Here is a 23,305-nt window from a genome sequence, read left to right as displayed (position 1 = left end):
TATTGAAAAAATATATTTCTGAGCATAGGAAAATGTCTGCAACATTAACTGTAAAAATCTGACTGCAAAGTAGTGTGTAGCATACAATTCAAACTTTTGTATTAAAAAACTAGAAGACTATTCACTGACTCACTAACAACATTTATTGAGCATTTGCCATGCATCAGGGCTGTGCTACGTGAGCACTACACAGGGAGGAACAAGGTCTTTACAGGGCCCTTGTCTTCATGATGGTGAGGTCTAAGCTGTGAGTGATGATTTCTGCATGGTGGGACTACATATACATTGGAATTTTTATAATTTGCTCATCTATACCTTCTAATTTGCTTAGAATAAGCACATGGGAGTGAATTTTTTGCATCTGATTATTTAAATAAAGACTTAACATATACTGTTGAAGACCCTTCATATCTCCTGCCCTCTCCCACTGCTCTTCTCTCTACAGAGGCACTCTCTTGAATTCAGAAGATATCCTTCCAGTTCATGTGTTTAGATTCCTAAATGTATATCTGATTTGTTTTAAACATCCGCATTTATTATTGTATTATATATAGTTTTGCAAGCTTAAATTCAGCATGTGTTTTTCAAGGTCTTCCCTTGTCAATGCAAAGATACAGTTTATTGATTTTTAACTACATATTAATTAATTCCATTTAATGAATTACCCAACCACACTATTCACGCTTCTATTAGCATGTAGATATTTTCCAAATTACAGATAACTTTACACGGAGCACCTTTGTACATATCCGCGGAAGCTTCACTTTGCAGTCTATCTCCCATGTGTCATCCCCACACAGGGGCTGCTGGTCCATTGAACTGGCTCTTTAAGCATGGGCTTCCCGTTGGCTCAGCTGGATGCCAAATTTCTGAATTGCACTGCCTGACTGCCGCCATCTAGTGGCAGAAGTTTGTAAATGCGGTGGTTTTTAAACAGACCAGGGGGCATTAGGGACTGTTTGGAATCCAACAGTAACTTGAAAGCAAGGGATCTGGTCTTCTGCGGCTGGTCCCTGCAGGAGGCTGACTGCCCGGGGGACTTAAAGATAGAGGTCTCTGGTGGCCGAACATCAGGCCTTATAGAGAAAGTGATGCGCCTCCCACTTAAACTTTTGTTTCCCTTTGGTTGTGGTCCTCCCTCCATCCTTCTATTATCTGAGGTTCTTCTGGTTCATGTCTGGATGCAGAGTTAGAGGGTCTCCCCACTCCTCTCCCCTCATTACCTCAAAATCTGGAGTTCCCAAGGCTGCCAAAGTTATCATCACTTTGCAGCCTGATCATACCCCTCCAGTTCCCTTCAGAAGATGGTACTTAATATAACTCTTATCTTCTGAGGGTCATAACTTCTCCCCTCAGGGAAGATTTAGAGACATCCAAGTAGGTCGCTTTCTCTTGAAAGCCTCTTCTCCATCAGAAGACCCACTTTAGGATGAATAAAAAAGGACAAAAGAGGTGGTCTTGACTTCTGAGGTCACAGACTGGGGGATCACAGGCCTGTGCAGGAGTGATCCCCTTGGGACATTTCATTCCTAGGCGCAGAGCAATGACTTGGATGACCTATGTGTACAGCCTATAATTTCCGTGTCGATACAAATCCTTTGTCTCTTCAACAGAAATATTAGGGGTTAAATTATATTCCCAGTGCACAACATATGAACCTTCAGTAATAAAATTTTGGACCCAGATCAGTGTCCTCTACACCCCACCAACCCTGATATCTACACACACACACGCACACACACACGCGACATTTCCCAACCTTTAAGGCCAGCTAGAATGTGAGTATAAAGAATGCAAACTCAATTTCACATTGACCTTGGCTCAATTTAATTAGGATGAGAAATTGGATATTGGAGTTAAAAGCCCAGGTTGAAGTCCAGTCTCAGTAAAATAGATTGTCTTTTTCTTTTTTCAACCACCCCTGAGCAATTTTTCATTCTACATTCCTGGATTTTAGCTCACTGCTCTAATGATAAAAATAATAATGGTAATCCCTGAAGTTTTTTCCCTACTTTATGTTCCCAAAGCACGTTCATTTCTACCATTCCTAATTGATCCTCTGGACTGCACAGGAGCTCAACAGCTGAGGAAGCAGAGAGGCAGAGAGCTGAACTGACTCGGCCAAGGTTATGCTGAGTGATGGCAGCAGACAGTTGCTTTAAGCCCAGAGGCCTGGGCGTGAAGACTTACCAAAGCCCACGGGCAGTGCTATTTTCCAGGAGCAGTCCATGTTGCTGGGGTAGTTGCCTGGGAAGCCGGGGCTCAGGATCACCCCCTCCATGTCTTCCACTGTTCCCCCACACTGCGCTGTGACCGTGAGACCAGACTGGGGGTTAGCACAGCAACGAGGCAAGAACAAGGCCATGCAGCATTTGGACTTTCCTAAGTTAATTTCCCTTTGAGAATCCAAAAGGACCTTTAATTCATCTCCCTAAAAAACTGCACACAAGAGAAAACGGAGGATGTACATCCAGGAAGGGAAGAAGTATACCCTATGTCTGCCCTGCAGTCCACAAACCCCAGTTATGGATGCTTGACCTTGAGCATGCCCTTCAAAGGTCAGTTTCCTTAGTGAGGTCATGTAGCAAAAATGGTGTGCCCCAAGAGAAGTGTGACTGTCTCCTACATGATTCCCCAAATCTCCCTCTTTTCATTGTCCAATCAGCTCTTCCGGGACTGGAAAACAGGAGGAAGGGGACAGACAGTGACATGTTAAGTCCCTGCTCTGTGCCGGGGCCAGCCCAGGCTCTTATTCCACGGGGCTGGGCGTCAGTAGAGGAGCCCCACCATGAACCCACCCTCAGAACGCTGACATGCGCCCTGAGCCAAAGTGACTGTGAGCCAACCACAAGGGGCTGGGGCACCTGAATCTCCAATCGAAATGACTTCAGAGTCAGAGTTGCCTGAAGTTGCAGGGCTGGGGCACAGATGCAGCCTGGCCAGTTCATGTGGATTCTTTTTTTTTTGGCTCAGACAGTAAAGCGTTTTCCTGCAATTCGGGAGACCAGGGTTCAATCCCTGCATCAGGAAGATCCCCTGGAGAAGGAAATGGCAACCCGCTCCAGTACTCTTGCCTGGAAAATTCCATGGACGGAGAAGCCTCATAGTCTACAGTCCATGGGGTCGCAAAGAGTCGGACATGACTGAGCAACTTCACTTTTCACTTTATTAGGAAAGGTTGTGTGTGCAGAAAGGGGTTAGCCCATCATGGAAGGCCAGAAGAAGGAGCCGAGGGGAGGAGTATGTGCCGTGTCTTCTTGGGAGAGGGTGACTGAAGCACACAGATCTGAAGGGAGCAGCGCTTGCATGCAAAGCAGGGGCTCCAGCACTGATCCCCCCACCCCACCCCCGGCCACAGTCCCAGTGCCCCCGCTTCCTGGGTGATTGGGGCCAGCTCTAAGTTCCCCCACCCCAAACCTCCAGACCTGGGTCCCTGCCTCTCCACAGCACTTGTGTCACAGGGCAGTTATAAGGTTACAACAGACAGGACTTCACTTCACTTGGGACGGGGCCTGGCATGCACAGTACACCCTCAGCCCAGGGTGGCTGCGGGGCTCTCAGTGGTTCCCTGGGCAAGGCCTTCGTCATACAGGATGGGGAAAAGGGCGGACTGGTCCCATTGCTGACTGCTCCGCATACGAAGAGGCCCTGAACCCTGGAGAGAGCACAGAAGGGCAGGGCCATGTGCTCCAAGGACATGCCCTTGGCTCACCTTGCTTCCCACTCCAAGTTTAGCCTTGCACTTGCCAGTTGGCAGGGCATCAGGGAATCCTAGTTCCTTGCTCTGCCACTTTCTTTTGAATCCTAAAAACCTTAGTTTTCCTCTTTGCAAAACTGAGGGTGATGACCCCTGCCCTGAAGAGCTTCAGTAAGGAGACATATAACTCAGGGCCTGGCATGTGGCAGACCCTTGATAAACAGACGTTCCCCTTGCCCCGACCTGACTAGATGCTTCTGAGCATGGAGACTCTGTCTTTCCTTGTACCCAGTGATCTCTTCATCACTACTCAGCACAGAAACCAAACCAAACCAAGTCCTCCTTCCACAGGGCACGCTCAGCCTTTCTCCATCAGTGTATTCCATCTGTCTGTCCTATGAAAAGTCACAGGGGGAAGCCCCAAATACCCCGAGGTTCCATACGGGGTTTGGGGTTATATGGAATCGGAATGGTCATCATCAGGTTTTGGAATGGGCAAGCCACTGCTATATTTCATTTGGTGGACAAAGGTTTCCAAAAGTCGTGAAAAGCCTGAGAGTTAAAGCTTACAAAAAACCTCAGTCTAAAGATCCCACCTTCGAGCAGACTTGCAATACCAGACTTCCTTTGGATTTGAACTTGATCCCAGTGAGATGTCCCTGAACTCAAAGCCCTGGTAGAAATGGATTTGAGTGGACTGGAGAAGTAGGTGTTCTCTTACCAATACAGAGAGGTGGAGGATAGTTCCAGCGCCGCACGGTCCCGGGCATGCAGGAGATGTGGGCATGGCCCTAGGGGAATCAGGAACAGGGTGGGCTGGCTGCCCGCACGGGCGCAACTGCATGTACAACCTGGAGCAGGGGCTTGTTCTTAGGCTTTGGGTTAAGGAGCAAGATACATGGGTCCACCGGGGGTTGGGGAGAGAGGTAGAGGGAGAGAGCTGGGGAAGGACACTTATTAACAGCCATTACTAAAGAAATCTCATTACTAAAGGTTCCTCATGAGACTCCTTTAATTACTTGATTCTTTCATCGCCTTCAAAGAGGAATTAAGTTTTCCTAGAGTCTAATCAAACCGAAACTTTGCAGGGACACATCTAAGGCTGGCTTGTGCCAAATGGCCAAAGTCAGCACTTTGTCTTTTGCAGGAACAGCTCCAGGAGGGGACAACAGTCCCTGAGGGATCTGGGGGGCTCCTCTCTGTTCTGTGGCGACTGCAGCTCTGCTGGGAGGAGGCTGGCTGATCCCAGCTCAGGGGACACCTTTCCAGTCCTGGGGGGTGGCCAACGGAAGGTACCTGGAGGGCATATCCCGGCTCACACTGGAAGGAGACCACATCGTTCACCAGGTAGCGCTCGCCAGTCTTCACCCCATTACTGGGCACAGCAGGTTCTGGACAACTGCTCAGGCCCACCGCTAGACCAGACAGAGACAGACGACAGGAGAACGGGCAAGTCCGTCAGGCTGATGCACTAGCAGGCTGAAGGCAGTGCTGGCAGTGAGGAGAAGCTGCCTCCCAGCTGTGCCCTCTCTGCTTTCTCTCCTCCCAGCCTCTAAGCCTGTGTTTCCCAAGCCTTTCACCTCCCAGCACATGGGAAAAATCAATGTGTATATGGCACAGAGGCCCAGCAGATCAAAGCCTCCTGGAGCAGGTGGGTATCATCTGGGAGCCCTGACGGCGCCCCCGGCTCAAAACGATACCACACTGCTGTCACCCCAAGAAGTTCCTTCATCTCTTCCCAGGCAATTTCTGTCCTCCATGTGCTTTTAAGAAGTGGATGTGATGCTTAGAAAGGAAAGCTGCTTGGGCCTGAATCCACAGATCTCAGCATCTGGGACAAAAGATTTCAAGGACAGTATTAAAACAATCATCAAAGTGAACTGGAAGTCCTTCATCTCAACTGTCATCTTGTCTCTTTTTTCCCTCCACTCTTTCCTGCCCTCCAAGTAAAAGGCAACTCAGTATTTACTGAGGTGATGACAAGATAGTAACCTGAGACCTACTTGCTGGAATGGAAGTGGTGGACAGAAGGAGGAGGAGGGGCAGAGGGAAAAAGAGAGAAAGCAAGAGTAAAAAGTGTGGTAGGAGAAAGATGGGATGGAGAGAAAGGTCGAGACAGAGAGAGAAAGCCGGAAGGACACAGAAAAAGGTCCATTCTAATTTCTTTAATTGAAAGTCCATTCTAATTTCTTTACATGGCAGTGATGAATTTTATTTAAGCTAAGTTTACAACAAAGGAAGACTTTTTAAAAAAAATCATAAGAAATTTATTACTTTTGAAAGCAGATTGGTCATTTCCATTTCAATTAAATAAACATCAAATATGAGTCATAGCAATAGACAGGACTTTTGTATCCTGCAAAACCATTTGCCTCTACAATAGCAGTTAACTCTTCCTTTCTGGACTCTCTTTGCAGATGATCTACAAAACAGAAATGTAACTGCAGGGTCCAGGCTCCTAGGAATTTCAGTCTCCAAATACTAACGGAGACCTCTGACATCCCCTAGCTTCTTCCACTGTAAGAGGACAGCGCACGATAAACCACCAGTCGTCTTGAACAACAACAGCAGAAAAAGAAAAAAAAAAAAACAAACTCAAATAGGTGAATTTTTCCTGGGAATGAGGCAGTAGAATAAAAAGGAGATTTAGGAAAGAAGTCTCTCTTTGGAACAAGAAAGAAAAGAGAACATTCTAGGGAACATTAAAGGACTCAATTTTAAATATTGGATAAAGAAACAAAACTGGAGAGAACAGAGGAGAGAGGGTGAAAGGAAAAATGTAAATTATTCAAGAGCCTAGGATACTTCAGCCCACCAGGCGACTGCGGTCTGAGAGGTCCGTGGGAGGAAGGTCTCAGAGGTCCCTGTCCTGTCCTCCACCCTGCAGGGTCTTGGTTTCAAGCTGCCCTGCACTTTCTGACCAGCTGATCATTTCAGTTCTTTCAGGTCATGAGCATCCTAGGATCCAGCTCATCCTCTCTCCACACCTGGATGAGATGCATCTGTTCTGATGCCAGTTGGGTGATGTGCCACCAGCAGCGAGAGGGGCTTCCATCTGTCCATCCCGGTCAGAGGGGCCAGCCAAACGCCCCTCCCCCCACTTCTTACTCCTCATCCCATACCTGACTCAGGTGCTCCTTCCGTAAAGTCTCACCTGGCCAGGGCAGGCGCCCCTCTTCTGTACTCTCTTAGCATATCAGGTTGCACTACAGTGACTGTTTCCATGTCCCTCTCTTCCCCTAGGCTCTGTGCTTTGTGCTTATTCATCTTTGTTCCGTGGGTGCCTACCACAGGGCATGCCGCCTGGCAGGGGTCCAGTGTTTCTTCATGACAGTCCCCTCCCCTCCAGCTCTGGGGAGAACTGCTGCCCTTCCTGCTGACACCCCTGAGAGACCTGCAGTGCTCTCATGCCCTTCTCTGTCCACATGCCTGCCTCTCTCCCATGGACTCAGAAAGGACTCCTCTCTCCTGATCTTACGCAATCCTAGCAAAACCAGCATTGTACCTGGCACATTGTAAATATTCAATAAGTATTTCTTGAATGAATGGGTGACAGACCCTGCTGCCAACCCATTCCTGTACCTCGTGTGGAGGGGATGGGCAGACAGTCTCAGGATGAAAGCAGCCACCCCAGCAACCTCTGTCTTTGTTGCCCCACAAGACACATCTGCAATACTTTTTCTTTTTTAAAAATTAAAAAAATTAATACAATTTTTAAAGGTTACTTTTCACTTCCATACTGTTCATACTGTTCATGGGGTTCTCAAGGCAAGAATACTGAAGTGGTTTGCCATTCCCTTCTCCAGTGGACCACATTCTGTCAGATCTGAAGTTGAATGGTTCTATGAAGACCTTCAAGATCTTTTAGAACTAACACCCAAAAAAGATGTCCTTTTCATTATAGGGGACTGGAATGCAAAAGTAGGAAGTCAAGAAACACCTGGAGTAACAGGCAAATTTGGCCTTGGAATACGGAATGAAGCAGGGCAAAGACTAATAGAGTTTTGCCAAGAAAATGCACTGGTCATAACAAACACTCTCTTCCAACAACACAAGAGAAGACTCTATACATGGACATCACCAGATGGTCAACACCAAAATCAGATTGATTATATTCTTTGCAGCCAAAGATGGAGAAGCTCTATACAGTCAACAAAAACAAGACCAGGAGCTGACTGTGGCTCAGACCATGAACTCTTCATTGCCAAATTCAGACTGAAACTGAAAAAAGTAGGGAAAACCACTAGACCATTCAGGTATGACCTAAATCAAATCCCTTATGATTATACAGTGGAAGTGACAAATAGATTTAAGGGACTAGATCTGATAGATAGAGTGCCTGATGAACTATGGAATGAGGTTCGTGATGTTGTACAGGAGACAGGGATCAAGACCATCCCCATGGAAAAGAAATGCAAAAAAGCAAAATGGCTGTCTGGGGAGGCCTTACAAATAGCTGTGAAAAGAAGAGAAGCGAAAAGCAAAGGAGAAAAGGAAAGCTATAAACATCTGAATGCAGAGTTCCAAAGAATAGCAAGAAGAGATAAGAAAGCCTTCCTCAGGGATCAATGCAAAGAAATAGAGGAAAACAACAGAATGGGAAAGACTAGAGATCTCTTCAAGAAAATCAGAGATACCAAAGGAACATTTCATGCAAAGATGGGCTTGATAAAGGGCAGAAATGGTATGGACCTAACAGAAGCAGAAGATATTAAGAAGAGGTGGCAAGAATACACAGAAGAACTGTACAAAACAGATCTTCACGACCCATATAATCATGACGGTGTGATCACTCACCTAGAGCCAGACATCCTGGAATGTGAAGTCAAATGGGCCTTAGAAAGCATCACTATGAACAAAGCTAGTGGAGGTGATGGAATTCCAGTTGAGCTATTTCAAATCCTGAAAGATGATGCTGTGAAAGTGCTGCACTCAATATGCCAGCAAATTTGGAAAACTCAGCAGTGGCCACAGGACTGGAAAAGGTCAGTTTTCATTCCAATCCCAAAGAAAGGCAGTGCCAAAGAATGCTCAAACTATTGCACAATTGTACTCATCTCACACGCTAGTAAAGTAATGCTTAAAATTCTCCAAGCCAGGCTTCAGCAATACGTGAACCGTGAACTTCCTGATGTTCAAGCTGGTTTCAGAAAAGGCAGAGGAACCAGAGATCAAATTGCCAACATCCGCTGGATCATGGAAAAAGCAAGAGAGTTCCAGAAAAACATCTATTTCTGCTTTATTGACTATGCCAAAGCCTTTGACTGTGTGGATCACAATAAACTGTGGGAAATTCTGAAAGAGATGGGAATACCAGACCACCTGACCTGCCTCTTGAGAAATTTGTATGCAGGTCAGGAAGCAACAGTTAGAACTGGACATGGAACAACAGACTGGTTCCAAATAGGAAAAGGAGTACGTCAAGGCTGTATATTGTCACCCTGTTTATTTAACTTATATGCAGAGTACATCATGAGAAACGCTGGACTGGAAGAAAGCTGGAATCAAGATTGCCGGGAGAATTATCAATAACCTCAGATATGCCGATGACACCACCCTTATGGTAGAAAGTGAAGAGGAACTAAAAAGCCTCTTGATGAAAGTGAAAGTGGAGAGTGAAAAGGTTGGCTTAAAGTTCAACATTCAGAAAATGAAGATCATGGCATCCGGTCCCATCACTTCATGGGAAATAGATGGGGAAACAGTGGAAACAGTGTCAGACTTTATTTTTCTGGGCTCCAAAATCACTGTAGATGGTGACTGCAGCCATGAAATTAAAAGACGCTTACTCCTTGGAAGAAAAGTTATGACCAACCTAGATAGCATATTCAAAAGCAGAGACATTACTTTGCCAACAAAGATTCGTCTAGTCAAGGCTATGGTTTTTCCTGTGGTCATGTATGGATGTGAGAGTTGGACTGTGAAGAAGGCTGAGCGCTGAAGAATTGATGCTTTTGAACTGTGGTGTTGGAGAAGACTCTTGGAGAGTCCCTTGGACTGCAAGGAGATCCAACCAGTCCATTCTGAAGGAGATCAGCCCTGGGATTTCTTTGGAAGGAATGATGCTAAAGCTGAAACTCCAGTACTTTGGCCACCTCATGCAAAGAGTTGACTCACTGGAAAAGACTCTGATGCTGGGAGGGATTGGGGGCAAGAGGAGACGGGGACGACGGAGGACGAGATGGCTGGATGGCACCACTGACTTGATGGACGTGAGTCTGAGTGAACTCTGGGAGTTGGTGTTGGACAGGGAGGCCTGGCGTGCTGCGATTCATGGGGTCGCAAAGAGTCAGACACGACTGAGCGACTGATCTGATCTGATCTTTCACTTCCAATTATTATAAAATATTGGCTCTATTCCCCGTGTTGTACAATACATCCTTGAGCCTATCTTGTGCCCAATAGTTTGTACTTCTCTCTCTCCCTGTAACCCTTTTCTTCGAGGGCTTTTAGTTGTGATCATTTAGGGATGCTGGAAGCCAGGATGTAAGGTTTTGAGGATGGAGGGAGAAATCTGATGGGAGAGGAGTAAAGTCTGCAACAAGAAGAGGAAATTCAAGGACAGCTGCATCAGTGACCAGAGCTTAGAGAGGCCAGTTTTTAGACCAGAGCACCTTACACCTCCATTATTCTCTAAATAATATCCCAGGCCCCTTCCTGTTCCTGTGGGGACTCAGAGGGTGCACACAGGTTTCTGCATAACAGACCCTTGGGTGAGAACCCTGGCTTCACTGCTTCCTGGCTGTTTCTGACCTTCTCTGAGCTTGAGCATCCTCATTTAGGTCTGTGTGAGGCTTCAGCAGGGTAGAGAATACACAGCCCCAGAACAACCCCCGGTTCCTCATGGGGAACTCAGGCCCTGTCAGTTCCCACCCTGAACCCTGCACACTCTGAGACTCTGGATTCTCACTTTTGTACTCCAAGTGGAAGCCGGCTGCAGACACACTGATGTCTGAGTAGAAATGCAGGTAGAGCTGGTTGGAGGTGCTATTCAGTAGGGCAGGCACGGTTGTTCCTGGGCAAGGAAACAGGGACCAATCAGGCTTAGCCTCTCCCACCCCTGGGTACCACCCCTGTTGCAACCTGTTGGGGTTCTGATCCCGAGGTCCCCACGTGTCCCCAGCTATCAAGCCCACTGAATGACAAAGTAGCTCCCCTCAGAGTGCGGGGTCTCTAATACCTACAGGAGGAGAGACTCTGAACAACTTCTAGCAAAAGAGCAGTGACCACGCCACATGCCAGCAGCAGGTGACCTCCTTCGGGGGCCTATGAGTGTGGTCCCCTGCCAGGTGTCTTCAAAGTGATTCTGACATGAATAATTCTCTGGGCCATCCAGGCACTGTAGACAGTTTACCTGGGGCATGTGACTCATTCCTAGATCTTGGCAACAGGGAGTTCTGGGGCCTATGAGATGGAGATAAATTGCCCTGGCCTTTGGGCAAAATCATACACTATACTTAGAAGTCCACTGCTGGAATGGAAAATGGTGTGGCCAGTCTGCTGGCAGTCCTTCAAAACAATTATATACAGAATCACCATAGGATCCAGGAATTCCACTCCTAGGTATACATATACCTAAGAGACTTGAAAACATGTTCCTGTGGAAACTTGTGAATGTCCACAGCAACATTATTCATAATTAGCCAATGAGTGGAAACAACCAAATGTCCTTCAACTGATGAGTGGATGAATGAAATGTGGTCTGTCCACACAGTGAAGGGTCGACCCTTGCAAACATTACACTGAATGAAAGAAGCCAGACCCAGAAGGCCATAAATTGTAGGACTCCACTTAGATGAAATGTCTGAAACAAGCAAATCCAAAGAGACAGAAAGTATGTTAGTCGTTGCCGGGGAGGGGGTGGTGGTGAACAGGACGATGGGGAGTGTGTACAGATGGGTACCTGGTTTCTTTTGGGGCTGATGCAAATGTTCTGGAATTGGATAGTGGTGATGGTAGTAGAACCTTGTGAATATACTAAAACCCACTGAATTGTACACTTAAAAATGATAAATTTTACGGCATATGAATCCCATTTCAATAATGATAATAATAATTCTGCCGCTGCCCCACGAGTCCAGGTCCCGGGAAGCCCCGTCTCACCTGAGAAGCTCCCCAGCATGGTTACAGTGTTGTCTGCACCGTCAAACACTTCCAGGGAGTCCCAGTTCTGCTCTGTGACAAAACTGACGACTTGAATCTGGGAAGGCAGGGGGAGTGAACTGCCGGTTAGGCAACCCTCTCTTCCCCACTCCCTTCCCCCTCCTCCTTTCATGTAGTTAATTCAATTACTGAGCACCTCATCCGGATCACACAGTGCTGGGAACTCTGATAAAAGGAAGACGCGATCCCTGTTCCCAAGGAGGTCATTGAAGGAGAGAGAGGTGGGATGGTTGCACGACAGTGGGGTGCTTTGTCAGGCAGAGAAGCAGGAAAGGACAGTCCAGGGTGTAGGGTTACTTTGGGGTGACTAGCCTCCTCCTCATCTCTCCGATACTCCTTGAGTTTCCTCACTGTCCCGTCTTCAGACATCCTGCAGCTGCGAGCTAGTAACCCACCCCTGGGTGGACCTGTCCACCGGGAGTCCCTGTGGTTTCTCTCTGTCGGCCTTGCGGCCTGTCCCCCTCCTCCCAGGAGCAGCAGCCGTCCTGGGGGTCCTCCACCTGCTCACATCCGCACGCACCAGTCTGGCCCCGATTCTGCTGCTGCCTCGGGCTGCGGGCGCAACACCCCCGATGTGTGTGTGAGGGGGTGCCTGTCGGTTTGCGCCTTCCCCTCACCTGCAATGCCTCCTTTCCCAACTCCCAGAAAAATCTTAAGAACAGTACCCTTCACTTGAAAAACACGTCCTGTGACTCCTCCCAGGCTTCACACTCCACCTCCAGGCCCACCTCCTCCTCTCGGGGACTTCCCCGACGGCCCAGCCAGCTCCCACACCTCATCTTTCCTGAGCTGGGAGCTGTTGTGTTTTTCTGACTGTGGGCCTCCACTGCGTCCTTGCCCTGAGGGGCTGGAGACAGGCTGCGAAGTCTCCCCCTGGCTCCTACCTGGATGCCAGCGCCTTCTGGGACCATGATCTTCCACACACAGTTGAGGCTGTTGAGGTAGGGCTCGGGGAAGCCGGGGGACAGGATGGTGCCCCTGCGCTCCGTGAGGTTTCCGCCACAGGGCACTGGGAGAGAGGCAGCTTTCGTCTGGGTGGGTCCGCGGGGAGCAGGCCCTGCCTAGGGCTTCCGGCCTCTCTGTGACTCCGCCCCCTGCTGGCTCCGCCCACGGGCACAGCCCCGACCCCCTCCCCTGGGTGGTCCCCCTACAACCCTTCCTCAGGGACCTGGACTCTGCCCCGCACCGCCCTCCCGCCCCACCCCCGCCACCCTCCCGCCTGATCAGTGGCTCCCACTGCCCCTTCATACCCACTCACGGGACACGGGTTGACCTGGAAGGGGCCACCCACTCTCTCAAGTTACCCTGGCAGGCAGAGCTCGTGTGTCTTGCTGGGTATTTGCTGGCCACCCTCTCCCCCAAGCCCTAGTTGTCCAGGACTCACCCACACACGTTGGTGCTGAGACATTCCACTGGGCCAAGGCCCCAGGAACGGGGAGGCACTCAATTTCTGGGGAGCCCTGCAGGGCATAGCCAGAGTTGCATTCGAAGCGGACGATGGCCCCCACGGAGAAATCACTGCCCAGCCTCCGGCCGTAGCGGGGTTCTGGCACTGAGCTGCACTGCGTGGCGCTGGTTCGGGGCACCGCTGCAGGGAACAGGGGTGCTGAGGGGCAGGCCTCACCCCTCTAGAAACGGGTCCGGGGATGGACACATCGCGGGGCTGGAACGGGGTGGGACTCTGAGAGGCTCTGGGTGCTTTCCCTTAGGACGGGGGTAGGGGGCTTTCTAGGATGAAGCCCATCTTCCTGAAATACAGTTGGATATGCCAGGTAGCACAGCTTCTGGAAACTACGGAAGACAGTAAGAGCCTCAGGCCCAGCCTTTAGGCCCAGTTGTGCTCTTCGCCTTCCCAATGAAGCCCCTTGCACAGTAGGGTCCTATGTCCCCTAAGACCCTGCCCAGGGCCCTGCTCTCACAGACCTGAATTTCCCTTCCCCACCTACAGGGGGCGATAGGACCTTTGACCCCCAGGCCCAGGAAGGGTGTCTCCGGGGCAGGATTACCCCTACACAGGGCAGTGCAGGTCGTTCTGGGCAGTGGAATATACAGGACCTCACTTGGAACCCGAGCCCCAGGAGAGTGGACACTCTCCTCAGCAAAGAGAGGCTGGGGCCTGCAGGGGAAGGCTAGGCTGCTCCAAGACTTGGCTTTTCAGGGCCATAAGGAGGGGAACAGACACTGATTACCCGCTTCGTGCCAGCTACTCTGTGAGGTGACATGGTCACCCTGATTTTATAGGTGAGCAAACTGGGGCTCTGAGATGGGGAGTAGCTGGTGCCCAGTTAGACAGTGCCAGGGCTGGGGTTCAAATCCATGTCCAGCTCACTTTAAAGCCCATGTTTTCCCTGGACCTTTATAGGCCTTGCAGACAAAGCCATACTCCATGGGAGAAGGTCTAGGTAAGAGGCCTGGACTGGTCCTCTCAATGCCATGAGGACTGTGCCACACAATGAGGAGTCGGGGAGGGCACAAATTAGCTTCCCTTCTCTGATTTCTCCCTTTATCCAACATGGAGTTGGGTCCAAGAATTGTCTATATTGAATGTATAAAATTCAACTGAATTTCAGGGAATTGCCCCACAAACACCATAAGAATGAGGCTAAGACTGGGGGGAGGTCAAAGGTCCCTGTTCTCCTTGATCCCCGAAGATGGAGATTGCCTTCACACCTCCCACATCACATCCTGCATACCTTGGTAAACAAAGTGGAAGCCTCTGGCTGGTACTTGGCCTTTGGCACTGAACTTAACGAGGACTTGATTGGAGGTGGCCAAGGGCAGCGATTCTCCTGCCAAGATAAGGGATGAGGAGACGAGGAAGATGGTAAGTCCAGCAGTCAGTCGGGCCTGGTAGGTAATATCCAGGCCAGGACAGAAGGGCTACCCACATCCCACATAGCAACCCCTTCCACCTCCCAGGTCTTCCTGAAATAAAACCTCACATTTATACTGTACTTTAAAGTTTACAGAAAGCTCTCACATCTATGGTCTTATGTTGACCTATATCAATGCAAGGTTAGCACTCAGTACCCACAGTCTATAGATCAAGAAAGAAAAGTTCAGAAAGATCAAATTACTTGCTTAGAAAGGAGAAAGCTTCTAAAGACATGTTGACCCACAGGGATGGGGAGAATGGCCATTACCAAAGTGACTGGTGGTTTACTTAGAAAACTGATGTCAATCTGATAACAACAAACAAGCAAAAAGGCCCCAAGTTCTGGGAAGGAGGGTGATGTGATCATCAGAGAGCATCCCAGGCTTTTCCCAGATGCCCTGTGAAATGACTGATAACCAGAGAGATCATATAATTTATTGCTCACACTAGGGCACTTTTGAGAGTCAAAGGACATGTTATTAATAATTATTATTCTGAGACAACCAAATGAAAGCTGGGACTATACCAGGCAAAGCAGGGCATATACACTGGGGAAAGTTTGCACAGGCACAGGAAGCTAAGGAAGCCCAACAGCCTTTATATCAGAAGAAAAAGGTGTGTCTTCTGCTTGATGTGGTCCAGATGGACCTGCAACTGTGAGGTGGAGTCCTGCTCACCATCACCTTCCTGTGGAAGCTCTTGGAGAAAGTGGGGTGATGGGCAATGGCAGGTCACTCTGCATGCTGCCCCTCCACAACCTTAGGGACCCCTGGGAATGTCTGCTGACCCACCCTCAGAAGGGAAGCAGGGCTGTAAACAGAAAGCCAGGCTATATCTCTACTGCAGTGGGGTTTGACGTTGGAACCAGCCAAGGAGGCTTTGGGAGGCACATCTAGGGGCCAGCAGTGCTTCCAGAAAGTCCATGTGATATTCTTGGTCATGGGGATTAGAGACCCTTTTTCACAACACATTTAGATTTACAGAGGTCCCAGATGGCTGAGCCTAGGAGTTACTTCCTCAGGTAACTTCTGGCTGCCAAAGCAAAAAGAAACTCTTGAAGAAAAGCTTTTCTTGATTTTCACCACCATCTCTAAGTTCCTCCTTTCAATAAATGTGAGCAGAACAAACTCAACTTTTCCATACTCCCAGTTGGATATATGTGGAGTAAAAGTGTTGTCGTTCAGTCATCTTCAACTCTTTGTGACCCTCTGGACTGTAGCCCACAAGGTTCCTCTGTCTATGAAATTCTCCAGGCAAGAATACTGCAGTGGGTAGCCACTTCCTTCTCCCGAGGATCTTCCTGACCCAGGGATTGAACCCGGGTCTCCTGCATGGCAGGTAGTTTCTTTACTGTCTGAGCCACCTGGTATATGTGGAGAAGGACCTCCATAATCTCTCCCAGATCGCATTTCAACTTTCAGTCCTGGACATAGCAATCTCCAGCTCCAGGGATAAGCACACAGTAAAATCCCTGGACATAAGAAAAGATTCCGAAGGTTTAAGGGAAGAGAACTCACAGAAGTCAAAGCAAATATCTTTATGTGAATTACAACACAGAACAGGTGAAAAATCTCAGCAGGTTTTCAATCGCAGCTGTCACAAGCTGAAATTCTAGCATTGTATCTCTAAAAGTAGAGGAGGAAATGTGTCAAAGGTCAGATCTGAGATCAATAAAGGCCACAAAGAGATGAAAGCAGCATCACATAGAACTAGATTCTGCAGAAATCAAACGGAAAAGTGGAGATTAAAGTTGGGAAATTCTTCCAGAATCCACAGAAAAAGGACGAAGGGATTAAACTAATGAGAGGAATGACAAGTTACATGGAAGAGATACGGGGGAAAAAATCCGATATGCATATATTAAGAATTCTAGAGAGAGAAGATGAGAAATTGAAGGAGAAAAAATAATTGAAGAAGGAAGACAACATTCTAAGCTTAAGAAAGATTTGAGGTTTTAGGTGAAACTGTTCACAAAGTGCTGGATCTAAGTAATGAAAAGCGATTTCCCCCACAACACGTCCTACTAGCCTTTTCAATTTTAAAAATAAAGAGAAATATGAAAGGTTTTTAAAAGAGAAAAACATGGATTGCCTACAAGGACAAAGAATTAGACTGGACATCAACTCATCCATAACATTAACTATGGGAATAAAGAAACCACTGTGGTTTTGAAATAAGTTGCTGACCCATAATTTGATTTATAATCAAGTTGTCATTTATACAATACATCAAAGGAAAGGCATTCTCATACATGCAAGGTGACAGAAAGTACTGCAGTCAGGAGCCTGACTTTTAAAAAATGAACAAAAGTGGGGAAATCAAAAGGCATCAGGGACAAAGACAACTAGCAAAATGTAGTCCAACCCAATTAATTATTGTTAGGAAGGTAACAACACTAAATGCAAATGGAGAAACTTATTCTTGGGAAAGAAGTCCATAATTAGAAAATAATTACTAATAACACTGATAAGGCATGGATATATCAACAAAATTTGGGAATTAGATATGGGTCAGGTATGAATGGAAGGGTGAAGAAGCAAAAGCAAAACAAAACAAACAAAACCCCAGAATGAACAAAACAAGGTTATCACATGCTTCACTGATAAAACAAGTAAACTTCCTTTTAAAAGAAGAAGACTCTCAAAGAAAATGAGGAAAGATAAATGAGGCAAACATATACAAACACAAAAGGCAACAAGATAGCACAATTGTGGTAGCAGATACTTTCACACAATGTTCTCATTGACTTATCAAGTAGAAAAACAAAATGAAGACTGCTGAGTAGTGGTCCTCAAGCTTTTCTTTTCCTTCCCTGACAACCTTAGGGACAGGACACAGTTCACTCCCATCATCACCAGTGGCTCCTCATCAGTTTTTCTCTACATAAGAGACAATCTGAGGATGTTGATATTAATATATATATATAGGTCCTATACTTCTTTCTATTAATCATGTATCTATCTATCTATCCATCCATCCATCTGTCTATCAATCATCTATGTCTAACTCTATTTCTATTTCCATCAGTTATTTACATCTCTATCTATCTCTATTTCTATATCCATATTTGTCTATAGGCTCCATATGTATACCTATCTTTCTACCTGTACTATACTATACTTCCGGAAAAGGCAATGGCACCCCACTCCAGTACTCTTGCCTGGGAAATCCCATGGACGGAGGAGCCTGGTAGGCTGCAGTCCATGGGGTTGCAAAGAGTCAGACACGACTGAGCGACTTCACTTTCACTTTTCACTTTCATGCATTGGAGAAGGAAATGGCAACCCACTCCAGTGTTCTTGCCTGGAGAATCCCAGGAATGGTGGAGCCTGGTGGGCTGCCATCTATGGGGTCGCACAGAGTTGGACATGGCTGAAGCGATTTAGCAGCAGCAGCATACTATACTTCTATATCTATGGTTATACTTTTATCTATCATGAGATTTTGAAAGCAATCCCGATTTACCTTCCAAATCCCTACCCTCCAAAATCCCAATTTATCTTCTTGGTTGAGTGTGTATGTGTGCGGTTGTTTCATTTCATTGAAAACCACAAATATATTGGGTTTGAACAATAAAACTGAGTATCTAATGGTGACTACATAGCTTATTTAATCCTAACAGTAACTCTAAGAGTAGAACGTTTACTTTTTGCACTTTACACTTGAGGAAACTAATGCTCAGAGTGGCCAAGCACTATGACCGCAGGCACCGACCAAGCAAGTGGGAAAGCTGGGAATAGAGACCAGGCAGTGTGACCAAACCAGTCCATCCTAAAGGAAATCAGTCCTGAATATTCACTGGAAGGACTGATGCTGAAGATGAAGCTCCAATACTTTGGCCACCTGATGCGAAGAGCCAGTTCAGTGGAAAAGACCCTGATGCTGGGAAAGATTGAGGGCAGAAGAAGGGGACGACAGAGGATGAGATGGTTGGATGGCATCACCGACTAAACAGACATGAATTTGAACAAACTCTGGGTGATAGTGAAGGACAGGGAAGCCTGGTGTGCTTCAGTTGATGGGGTCTCAAAGAGTTGGACAGGACTGAATGACTGAACAACAACAAAAGGGTGACCATAGAGCCTACGCTCACCTTTTCCCTCTATGTGGACTTTCTACATGACAAAGAACACACATTCTTCTCAGATACTTAGGGAATTAAAAAGAATGTCTTTGGCTACTGAGATGACCTCATTTAATCTCTAGAGTAGAAATGGTACAGACTGGCAATAAAAATAGAAATTAACACAAATGTTTAAATGTAAAAACAATAATATCCAAGTTCATGGGGGAAAAGAAAAGATATCCTTAAATAACTCTTGTGCAGAAAGAATAAATCATGATCACAGATTATTAGACAGTAATGATGATGAAAACAGTACATATCAAAATTTATGGCATGGAGCCAAAACTATGTTTAAATGTGAATATATATGCTGTAACCTAGACAGCATATTAAAAAGCAGAGACATTACTTTGCCAGCAAAGGTCCATATAGTCAAAGCAATAGTTTTTCTAGTAGTCATGTATGGATGTGAGAGTTGGACTATAAAGAAAGCTGAGCGCCAAAGAGTTGATGCTTTTGAACTGTGGTGTTGGAGTAGACTCTTGAGAGTCCCTTGGACTGCAAGGAGATCCAACCAGTCCATCCTAACGGAAATCAGTCCTGAATATTCATTGGAAGGACTGATGCTGAAGCTGAAACTCCAATACTTTGGCCACCTGATGCAAAGAACTGACTCATTGGAAAAGACCCTGATGCTGGGGAAGATTGAAGGTGGGAGGAGAAGGGGACAACAGAGGATGAGATGGTTCGATGGCATCACTGACTCAATGGACATGAGTTTGAGTAAGCTCCGGGAGTTGGTGATGGACAGGGAATCCTGGCATGCTGCAGTCCAAGGGGTTGCAAAGAGTCGGACACAACTGAATTGAACTGAACTGATATGCCGTAAACATGCTTCTTTACTACATGGAGAAAATAACAAACAAAACTCTCAATTCAGAGAGTTAGAACAAGAAGAACAAAATGAAGAAAAAAAAAGGAGAGACTTTATGAAACAGGGGTCAATTAATTAGAAAACAATAAAGTCTACAGAAGAATTGACATATCATGAGAAACGCTGGGCTGGATGAAGCACAAGCTGGAATCAAGATTTCCGGGAGAAATATCAATAACCTCAGATATGCCGATGACACCACCCTTATGGAAGAAAGTGAAGAGGAACTAAAAAGCCTCTTGATGAAAGTGAAAGAGGAGAGTGAAAAAGTTGGCTTAAAACTCAACATTCAGAAAATGAAGATCATGGCATCCAGTCCCATCACTTCATGGGAAATAGATGGGGAAACAGTGGAAACAGTGGCAGACTTTATTTTTTTGGGCTCCAAAATCACTGCAGATGGTGACTGCAGCCATGAAATTAAAAGACGCTTACTCCTTGGAAGAAAAGTTATGACCAACCTAGATAGCATATTCAAAAGCAGAGACATTACTTTGCCAACAAAGATTCGTCTAGTCAAGGCTATGGTTTTTCCTGTGGTCATGTATGGATGTGACAGTTGGACTGTGAAGAAAGGTGAGTGCCGAAGAATTGATGCTTTTGAACTGTGTTGTTGGAGAAGACTCTTGAGAGTCCCTTGGACTGCAAGGAGATCCAACCAGTCCATTCTGAAGGAGATCAGCCCTGGGATTTCTTCGGAAGGAATGATGCTAAAGCTGAAACTCCAGTACTTTGGCCACCTCATGAGAAGAGTTGACTCATTGGAAAAGACTCTGATGCTGGGAGGGATTGGGGGCAGGAGGAGAAGGGGACAACAGAGGATGAGATGGCTGGATGGCATCACTGACTTGATGGACGTGAGTCTGAGTGAACTCCGGGAGTTGGTGATGGACAGGGAGGCCTGGCGTGCTGCGATTCATGGGGTTGCAAAGAGTTGGACATGACTGAGCGACTGAACTGAACTGAACTGAACAGAAGCAATAAAAAATCAAATGAAGCAAATAAAACAAAACAAACTAAACACTATAAAACCTCTGGTCCAGTTGAGAAAAAAGGGCAACAATGAATATAGCATTCAGTCTGTGGAGTTTGTTATTATTTTCCAATTAATTATCCTCTGCTTTTGTTTTATGATATCTCTCCCGTTTTTCTTCAGATTATTTTGTTCTTGTGTATAACCACTAATTCAAAGGAGACTAAACATTATCATAGGATGTTATGTAAGCTATGGTGTTACATTTAAAATGATTACAAAATGGATTTTTTTTTACTAACATAAAATATCAATGTTGATGTTAAGGTAATATACCTGATTAGACCAATAACCATGGGAGAAAAGAAAAGAAAAACCACTGAGAAGAGATAAAATAATGAGACAGATTTATTTGCAGATGATATTGCTTCGTGCCTAGAGGACCCAGGAGAATCGTTGGGTAGTGCTAGCGTAATTATGGCGGGGTCAATGACTTTACAAGATGAATACACTCCAAATACCAGTCTTTTAATATACCAGCAAAGACTGGTTAGAAAATATAACAGCAGCGGGGGAAGGGGAAGACTCACTTATAGTAGCAACAGCAAATATTTCCTTGAAATTTCTAGGTATAAAGTTAAAAAAAATGTATACTGCCAAAATGAAAATGATACCACCTTTCCAGAGGGTTTTTTTTTTTTCTTTCAGAAAATAATAAATAGAGAGACATACCATATTCTTGATGGGAAATAGAGTTACTATTATGAAGATGTAAGTTCTCCTCCAATTAATCTATAAGTTTATTAGAATTCTGATGAAAATTCTGATGCAATATTTCTAAAAGTTATTTGGAGGGAAAATTAAGTAAGAATAGCCAATAAAAATTCAAAACCAAGAATGATAACAGGAATTTACAGTACCATATGTTTAAAGTTATCATAGTGTTAAGCATTATTGTAATGTTATACTAATTGAAGATTTTTGATACTGATAGAATAAACAGACATAGTGGAAATATATAAAAAGTCTAGAAACATACCTTTAACTTTATAAAAATATATGTAAATCTGGCACTTTGAAAATTCCATTAGGGAAACTGATTAAATTTGCAAGAATGTTGGTTAAATATTCCTTATTTCAAATAATAAATCGAAATAAATTCCAGAGGTATTAAAAGAAACAATGAAACTAAAAAAGAAGTAAAAGAAAACACAGAGGAATATTTATTTAGTCATCAGAAAGGTGAAGGAGAAACTTATAAAAGATGGATTGACCTTTGATCACTGATAGATTTAGATGGTAAATTTAGATTTTCTGACATTAAAACATGCCCTGAAGAATAGTAAATGGCAAATGATAAACTATAAGGGAAGATTTTTATATCATATACTATAGACAAGAGGTTTACATGGCATGTGATATATATAGCTTAGAATAATATGGAACTTTACTAAATACTGAAAAAACAAATGCTAATAGAAAAATCAACAATAACTTACAAGTATATTCACAAATAAAAACCATATGGGCCAATAGTTACCTTATAAAAGGTTAACCTAACTAGTGATTTAAAAAGGGCAAATTAAAAAATGAGATACCAATTTTACTTTTCAAAATGACGTTTTCATTTTCTTAATTACCTAGTTTTTGTGAGAATAAAACATGCCTTGTGCATTGGGGAACAAAGTGGCAATAACTTTCTAGAGCAATATTTAACAATCTTTATAAAAAGCCTTAAAGATCACACATTTCCTTTAACTTAGCAATTCCAACTCTACATATTCTAAGGTAACAGAGATGTATACAAAAATATATGTATACTATATTGAATTAGTATTCATGAGAGTGAAAAATAAGAAACAATCTAAATGTTCAATAATAGAGAATTAATTACATAACTTTTAAATAACTATGATAGACTATTATACAGGATTTAAAAATCCTGTTATAGAGGAAAATAAAGAGGAATGCTCACAGTGAACATTTTAATAAAAGTATGTATATTGTTATGTTCAATAAAAAATGTAAAAGATTAAGTAGATATAAAGACTGGAAGGAGATACACTCCGTCTTCTCAGTGGTTCTTTCTGGGTGGTTTTTATTTTAATCCTTTATGCAATTATCTTGCCTCTATAAGTTTTCCACAATGAAAATGCAACGTGCTTATAATTAGACAAACATGTTGGGTCTCAATGTCAACCCACAGGGGAACGCTACACCACTTGGGGTGGGGTGTAGACACAGCCTTGGGTGAAGTTTACCCTCTGAAGCGCCTTTCTTTTTTTTTAATTTTAATTGGAGGCTAATTACAATATTACAATATTGTGGTGGTTTTTGCCATACATTCACATGAATCAGCCATGGGTGTACCTGTGTTCCCCATCCTGAACCCCCCTCCCACCTCCCTCCCCATCCCATCCCTCAGGGTCATCCCAGTGCACCAGCCCTGAGCGCCCTGTCTCATGCATCGAACCTGGACTGGTGATCTATTTCATATATGGTAATATGCATGTTTCAATGCTATTCTCTCAAATCATCCCACCCTCGCCTTCTCCCACAGAGTCCAAAAGTCTGTTCTTTACATCTGTGTCTCTTTT

The 23,305-nt window shown here is 45.2% G+C and overlaps 1 protein-coding gene across 2 annotated transcripts in view; it reads right to left on the bottom strand.

Moving 5' to 3' along the window:
• CSMD2 (CUB and Sushi multiple domains 2) overlaps positions 1-23,305 on the bottom strand; it is a 693,817-nt gene that overhangs the window by 113,154 nt on the left and 557,358 nt on the right. For both annotated transcript variants that reach the window (XM_044945284.2, XM_044945283.2), the window contains 8 exons: positions 14,554-14,649; positions 13,245-13,448; positions 12,745-12,869; positions 11,801-11,897; positions 10,608-10,712; positions 4,994-5,112; positions 4,419-4,488; positions 2,191-2,307 (listed from right to left, as the gene is read on the bottom strand). In XM_044945284.2, coding sequence (XP_044801219.2) covers positions 2,191-2,307; positions 4,419-4,488; positions 4,994-5,112; positions 10,608-10,712; positions 11,801-11,897; positions 12,745-12,869; positions 13,245-13,448; positions 14,554-14,649 — 933 coding nt within the window. The remainder of the gene's footprint in view (positions 1-2,190; positions 2,308-4,418; positions 4,489-4,993; positions 5,113-10,607; positions 10,713-11,800; positions 11,898-12,744; positions 12,870-13,244; positions 13,449-14,553; positions 14,650-23,305) is intronic.

The sequence above is a fragment of the Bubalus bubalis genome, chromosome 6, assembly GCF_019923935.1.
Source record: "Bubalus bubalis isolate 160015118507 breed Murrah chromosome 6, NDDB_SH_1, whole genome shotgun sequence".
Taxonomy (NCBI): domain Eukaryota; kingdom Metazoa; phylum Chordata; class Mammalia; order Artiodactyla; family Bovidae; genus Bubalus; species Bubalus bubalis.
This window is presented reverse-complemented; position numbering and strand designations above follow the sequence as displayed.